This window comes from Octopus bimaculoides, chromosome 1, assembly GCF_001194135.2.
Source record: "Octopus bimaculoides isolate UCB-OBI-ISO-001 chromosome 1, ASM119413v2, whole genome shotgun sequence".
Taxonomy (NCBI): domain Eukaryota; kingdom Metazoa; phylum Mollusca; class Cephalopoda; order Octopoda; family Octopodidae; genus Octopus; species Octopus bimaculoides.
In genome coordinates, this window is record NC_068981.1 from 119,130,546 (window position 1) to 119,138,456 (window position 7,911).

Here is a 7,911-nt window from a genome sequence, read left to right on the forward strand (position 1 = left end):
AATTCTGGAACAGCGTAGTCAAAAAGTACTGCTTCAGTACCCAAGTCAGCTCAACAACTAGCAACTGTTGATGCTAAAGTATTAATACTGAAGAGAATAACTAGTTTAGAGAATGCAGTTTTTCTTCTATTTGAACAGTCTCAGCAAACCCTAGTCACGTTGGGTGGATCTTAATTGTGTTCTAGTTACGTTAGGTGGATCTTAATTGTGTGTTGTCTATAATTAGTGAAGTGGAGGGCAAAAATCATTTACTCGACGTTTGCAGTGATTGTGTCTGTTATTGAATGAGACGAGATCGAGTTTACTGTTTATAGAGATAATGCAGGTTTGACGTGAATCATCTATGTTGCATGTAGATGGTGCTTATGGTGTAGAAGGTAAGTGAGGAGTGAATGATGGTGTCACTGATAATATAGAAATGGTCATTGTTTGAGATGATGGACAATAATAGGTCATTGAGGTACAGTGTGGGGAGGTCCAAACCCGATCATTGTTGAGACATACGAAGGGAGGGGGGAAGAGAAAGAGAACTAGTTCTATCAATAGATGCTATGATGGCGTGATCTGACGGTCTCCGATCCAAGAGAGAGAGAGAGAGAGCGATGCCAGGCATAATCAAATGACTTGCTCATGTCATGTACAACACTGTTTTCACCAAATTTTTCAAGAGTGTTAATGCTCACTCGTGAATGACAGGTCAGGTCTTCAGTACATCTGAATTTATGAAAACCATATTATGGTCATTAAAGATAAAGAGGAACCTAAGATATTGGGGAAGGTAGAAGAAAATAAAAGCAATAGATTTTTTAAATTAGTGGGTTCCAAAGAGTTACTCTTCTTGGGAACGAGACACAATAGCCGTTTCCAAAGATCCAGATCCCTTCGGGAAAAGAGTGAGCTTGATGAATAAGGCGAAGATAGGTGATAGCTTTTGAGTACATTGTTAGAAGTTAATGGAAGAAACATTGCCAGAGCTAGTAGCCTAAGTTGGTTTGAAGTTATTGAAAGTGGTGTGTGTGTGTGTGTGTGTGGTGAGCTTGAAGGAGTGGAGAGAGACTGATTTGAAGAAGTTTTACCATGTCAAAGCAGTATGGAGTTATATGTAAAGCGGGCAGCAAATGCAGAGGATTTTTTCCACATGAGTATTGTTCATAGGACCATTATGGTTGAGGAGAGGAGAATAAGAAAGACACTACAAAGTAATTGCAATCCTTTTAGCAAAAGACAATTAGCAGCAGTTTTAGAAGGTGAGATATTTTGTGCGCTGAGCAATGCATGGAGACATACTTCAGGTTTTGGATGGTGGTGATGGTAAAAGTTGTCCAGTTTGTGGAGGTTCACGATTTATTCAGTTGCTTGAGGTCATATTTTCGTTTGTACTGGTGTGACACAGCTATGAGTGAATCGCTTATGGCATTTGGGGTTATATGCTTTGGTGGTAAGGCATGTAGAGAGAGATGCCTAAGAGAATGGTTTCACTTGTTTAGTGGTCTCTAATATGTCAAAAGTGAAGTAGATGTCTTGAAGCAGATGTCCTGTCAAGAACCTATGAAACTCCAATCAATCAGCTGATTTGAAGTACAGACAAGCAGTATTGTGTAATGTGTGATTATATGGAAAGTAACATTAATAAAGCTGTGGTTTGGCTATCCAGTTGGTAATGAGATAACACTTTGACAAACACTAGGTTTGACAGTAAGAAGTCAAAGGTTGTTGTAGTCCTTGTGTGTTGGGCGCACTAGTACTATGTGAAGGTACATGGCCCACTGGTTAAAGTGTTACACTCACGATTGCGAGATCGTGGTTTCGATTCCCACATTAGCTATGCATTGTGTTCTTGAGCAAAACACTTCACATTACTCCAGTCCACTCAGCTGTAAATGGGTAATCTTCTGATAGATTAGAGTACAAGGGTGAGATGGTGACTCAGGAAAATCACCTAAACGGATGAGCCATGTTTTGTATTTATCAATCAAAAGGATGAATAATACAACCTGTACTGTGAAGTCCACTATTTGGGATTGGCTGTTTAAGCATGTTGAAGGACGGTAATGGTGACTAGTACTATCAGTGTCAGAAGAAGGAATGATGTGAAATAAATGTTCTTGATGCAGGAGAGATAATGAAAGAACTGTTGGCATTTGGAGGAATTCAGAGAGCAGTTGAGGTAGTAGATAGGATTTGGGGTGAGGAATGTGGTGGTGGTAGCTGAGGCAGTCAAGCATGACGGTGATAGTAAGGAATGTGAAAGACAGTGGTGATGGTGGTGGAGGGAAGGCAACGAAGTCAAAGGTGTTTGATGGTGGTGGCGTCAAAAGTTTGAATGGTGTGTGTATGGCAGTTGTGGTAGCGATGGTGGTGGTACTGATGGTTGAAAACAATCAACAGAAAGAAAGAAAGAGGTTAGACAGAAAAAAAATTGTACTGAACCCCAAATGGGAAGACAAAAAGTGTTGTTTATCATGAAGCTTTGCAATAAGTTCCAAGTCAACGTATTATATCATTGTTTTGACGAAAATTGTTCATTGCTTGAAAAATATTGGTCAAGTTTAATAAAATTTTAATATGTACTCAATGCATTAAGTGTTATTATTGGGCTCAAGGCACAATGAAGAGCCCTCCACAGGAGCTAGCTTAAAAACCGCCCAATAGGGTGGCTTTATAGTAAACACTCAACCACTGTGAAAAATAGGAAGATTGTAGCAAAATCCTTACAAACTTTGCAGCTTATGGAATGAATAATAGGCATGAATATATACTAATAACGATAAGCAACTTTGCATAAATTGGGTTGAATAAAGAGGAAAATGTTAAAGGCAAAAAAGCTCAAAAGGTTTTAGTCATTGCTTTACATCATAGGAAGATTGTAGCAAAATCCTTACAAACTTTGCAGCTTATGGAATGAATAATAGGCATGAATATATACTAATATCGATAAGCAACTTTGCATAAATTGGGTTGAATAAAGAGGAAAATGTTAAAGGCAAAAAAGCTCAAAAGGTTTTAGTCATTGCTTTACATCTTTACCACACTTCAACGAATATAGGCTCTTACTGTGTTTAATAGGTAAATTTTACTGAATTTGAACCTGAGAACGCTCCATTAGCATTCTTGAGTTATTTACTACCAAGAAAATCTACATGGGCAAACTGTTTTCAGTAGTAATACCAGAAGCGATCGCAATTATGCCACAACACGGTTCATTAGTCAATTTTCTGTTGAAAAATAGGGCATTGTGCAAAGAAATGGTATCATAATACTTCAAAGACATTGTTTAATCATAGAATACTGAAGACGTTCGCACTGGCAGTTTAGTTGTGGCACAACGGCCAATAATTGTTCCCAAAAAGCATGTCTTTTGGTCACTTTCCGTTTACAAATAGGATTCTGTGCATCACAAATGCACTCGTAACACTCCTTGGATATTGCTGCATATTTTAACACCAAAAACATTAAAATTGACAACATAGGTTAGAAGCAAATCCAAATATTGCTCGAAAATGACCTTGCAACTGTGCGACCCGACCTCATTTTCGAGATTATTCTTGTAGTAAAAAAAAGAGTTGTGCAAAGAACATACATCATTTGGTAGCTGAAAGATTACAGAATTTTGGTACCTCATACGTCAAAATCAGCAGCTTAATTTTCGAATCCATAAGAATCATACACATCAGACACACAAACTCTGTTTTATATATAAACATGAGGTTAGCTTCAGGAAGACCATCCAGCTGTAAAACAATTGTCTTAATAACATTTATCCAACCCATGGTAGCATGTACAAATTGCCATGAAAACAAACAAACATATATATATATATACATATATATATCTATATATATATATAATCCTCCTTTAACATCTATTCTCCATGCTGGCAGGGGTTGGATGGTTTGACCAGGGCTGGCAAATTGTAGAGCTGCACCAAATTCCAATCTGATCTGGCTTGGTATCTACTGCTGGATGCCTTTCCTAATACCAACCACTTTACAGTGTGTCTTGGGTGTTTTTAATGTGGCACCAGCGTGAACAGAGCAGGGCTGTCACACGATTTCCACCCTTCCCTACCAAACTCCACCACATGATATATCATGGACAATTGTTCTTAAAAGCACAGTAGTTTTATTGTCATTTAAATCAACATTGTAATAAAACATAGAGATGAAAAAAGAACAAAATAAGTCAGTTTTAGATTTATTGAAGAGAGAAGTATCTTCACTGGATGATAAAAAAAGAAAAAAATTGTGTGATGCTTCAAACTTTGGCTCAAAGCCAGTAATTTCAGGGGAGGGGATAAGTTGATTACATTGGTCCCCAGTACTCAGCTGATACTTATTTTATCAACCCTGAAAAGGATGAAAGCCAAAGGCAACCTCATTGGAATCTGAACACAAAACATAAAGACAAATGAAATGCTGCTAAGCATTCTGCCAGCTCACAGCATTAATAATAATAATGATAATAATAATAATGATAATAATAATAATAATAATAATAATGATGATGATGATGATGATGAAAATGTGGTAATGATGATAAACTACTGAAATGGAAAAATATAATGATTATTCACAAGAGATCGGCAGACATTCATGACTGCTCTCTCTCTCTCTCTCTCTCTCTCTTTCTCTTTCTATCCATCTGTATGTCTTAAAATTTCTCAGTTCTTGTCTTCAAAATATCGGTCAAGGAGAAATGAAGTGTAAAGTTTCTCATGCATTGGCGAGCTGAATTTGGGCACAAAGTTTATACTCAATATTTCAAGGAAACCTTCGCTGATTGTAGGCACTTCTAAATGTTTCCTAAAAGAAATAAAGAAGAAAAAAGTTCAAAAGAAAGGAACAAAGAAGGTAAAACGAAAGAAAGAAAGGAGCATATGAAAGATGGAACAAAAAAGGGGGGAGACAGATGAAGAGAAAAAAAGAAAGACAAGGGATGGTAAGAAAGGAAGAAGAGACAGAAAAATGGATGATGGAGAAGAGGAGTGGAAGAAGATAGGAAGGGAAGCTGATGAGACGAGAGATGGAAAAGAAAGCAGAAAAAAAAAGAGAACAAGGAAAATAAAAGAGCAAGGGAATGAAAAAAAATTAATGAAGAAAAAGAGAAGAAACAAATAAACAAGAAAAAAGATGGTGGTGGTGGTGGCGGCGGCAGTGGTGTTGGTGGTGACAGTGATGGTGGTAGTGTTCATGGCAGGCGATTGTAATGGTAGTGATGGCCAAACCATGATGATCTGATAATCTTGAAAATATAACTTACCTATATGCATGCATTACCATATCAGCAACTGGTTTGCTTTTAGAAATCATCACACGATACTGAAATATAAATATGTTAAAAATATATTATCCATATGGATGTATGTGCATTTGCATGGCTAAAAGGTTTATGAAGTTTGCTTTTGCAGTTAGGCAATCTGAGCTTTGATTTCATTGCAAGGCACCTTGGATCAATACAAACCTCAAGTTGACGGAAAACCACAACAAAGACTGTGTCAGTAATTAAAAGAGCCATCCTTGACATACAGGGTGACCCAGAAGTAACCGAACCCTATTGAATTTATTGAATATTGCTAATTGCTAATTATTCACCCACGGACCCGTGAAATGGTCTGCAAGGTCCAAACCTCAGTCCTCTGGACTTCTTTCTCTGGAGAGTACTCAAAAACCAGGTATTCAATGCTAAACCAAAAACTGTCAATAATCTGAAACAAAACTTCATAAATGCATACCAAGATATTATTACACCAGAGTAACCAATGAACAATGCCATAATTGTATTGCAAATAATGGTTTACATTTTGAACATATGCTGTAACCTTGTGTAATAAATATTTCTGTTTCATTTATTTGTAACTTTTAACAATAATTAGGGTTCAGTTACTTCAAAGCCACCCTGTATGTAGTATCAGGCTGATTCTGTCTGAGGACTATCATAAGAATGTGGCGGTGCATGGCTTAGTGGTTAGTGGTTAGAGATGTTTGACTCATGATTGTAAGATTGTGGTTTCAATTCCTGGATCATGCAATATGTTGTGTTCTTGAGCAAAACACTTCATTTCAAGTTGCTCCAGTTCACTCAGCTGACAAAAATTAGTAAACCTGTGATGGATTGGCGTCCCATCCAGTGGGGAATATATACACTGCAGAGACTGGCAAACTGGCCTTATGAGTCTATATGACTTGGGAAGGATCTTTATCCTTTTTCTTCTTATCTTAAGAAGACGTGTGTCTGTTGAATACCCAACCACTTACACCATAATTCAGTGAGTATGGTAGTTCTGTTGATCAACCTTTTAGCATTCAGATTACTCTGTCAAATGTAATATTTATTCATTTATTTATTTATTTATTTATCTATATTGTTTTGAATTAATCATGCATTATCTTACAACTTTGAGATTTTGATGATGTGATTGTTTATTTTTAAAATGAAATTGTAGGGCAGGTGTGAGAGGCTAAAGTAGGAAAGAGGTACAGGAACAGCTGTGTTGCTGTAGAGGAGATACATGGGTACCCCAGCAAAGATGGGAGAAGAAATGGTGGAGATGAGATGTCAGGGCATCCCCTCAAAGTGTACAGAGAGAGAATAGGAGTAGGGAACAGAGAATCAGGAGTGGCCAGATGGGTAGGTAGTGGGGATGAGGTAAAGTGTAAGAGAGACAGAAGATGCACAGTTACAGAGGTCAGGCATATATATAGAGGTGGATACAGTGAATTACAAAATGGCCTGTACCAACAATTTTTCCTAACCATTAAATAACAAATAGAAACATGTATTTTATTCAAGTAACACCTATCAGTACAGTATGCTTCAAATAATAATAAAAAAAGAATGAATGTGTCACCTGTGGAAAATCCACAGGTATTCATTCATTGTTTAATGAAATTGTCACACCTAAAATATGAGTAACTTTTAGTGACAGAGGTTACTGAACTGAACTTAAACAGGTGGATATTTTGATATCTTTAATATCTTGTTGGGTTATGATGACATCCATGTTTTGGACAATGGCTACCTAGCACTGCATTTGCTTGTTGTTGTTGATGTTATTGTTAAGGTGAAGTTTGTCAGAGGCACTGAAAAACATTTTGAAATAAATATTGCCAAAACTGAAACATTACAGGATTTTTTATTGTTAAACTATACAGAGACACCTAACCCTTCTTACAAACCTTAACAATAAGTAAATTATAATAGATAAGAGAAGAACATTTCATTCTTGTTATACTCTGGTGAGGACATACAACCAGCTGCTGTTGTAGTTATTGACTTCGAATTTTGGCACAAGGCCAGCAATTTCGAGGGTGAGGGTAAGTCAATTACATTGGCCCCATTACTCAACTGGTACTTATTTTATCAACCCCAAAAGAATGACAGGCAAAGTCAACCTCAGCAGAATTTGAACTCAAGAAACATAAAGACAGATGAAATGCCACTAAGCATTTTGCCCAGTGTGCTAATGATTCTACCAGCTCATCGCCTTTGCTGCTGTAGTTATTACTATATACAACATCACAAGGCCTTGTTATTCTTTTGGATGATAACTGTAGTATCACTGATAAATGAAAGAACTACTTACATTGCTGACAACATTGACCAATAACAACTAGAGAGGGTTGCTTATGACAAGGAATAGCAGCAGATTCCACTTTAAAAAGAATGACACAACAGTGATGGCATTGTTATGCTAATTATGGTAGCATTGCATACAAGCTGTTCAAAGCTATTGAAGGACAGCAGTACAACCTTTTGATCTGTACAATACATGACAACAACCATCAATTTAGTTGATATTCAATATCAAATGAACTTATACGAAAATGCATCACCATTTACTGTCTTCCACTCTGGTATGGTCTGGAAGTCTTAACAGGATTTAATCCGATGAGCCAAAGGACCATTTCCAGC

General features: G+C 37.0%; 1 protein-coding gene across 3 annotated transcripts in view; it reads right to left on the reverse strand.

The window, feature by feature from the left end:
- Window positions 1–4,182: 4,182 nt before the first annotated feature.
- Window positions 4,183–7,911, reverse strand: part of LOC106871510 (uncharacterized protein F21D5.5) — a 94,412-nt gene continuing 90,683 nt past the window's right edge. For all 3 annotated transcript variants that reach the window (XM_052969836.1, XM_014918009.2, XM_014918010.2), the window contains exons 17-18: window positions 5,260–5,318; window positions 4,183–4,802 (exon numbers count right to left, since the gene is read on the reverse strand). In XM_052969836.1, coding sequence (XP_052825796.1) covers window positions 4,661–4,802; window positions 5,260–5,318 — 201 coding nt within the window. In that variant the 3' untranslated portion in view covers window positions 4,183–4,660. The remainder of the gene's footprint in view (window positions 4,803–5,259; window positions 5,319–7,911) is intronic.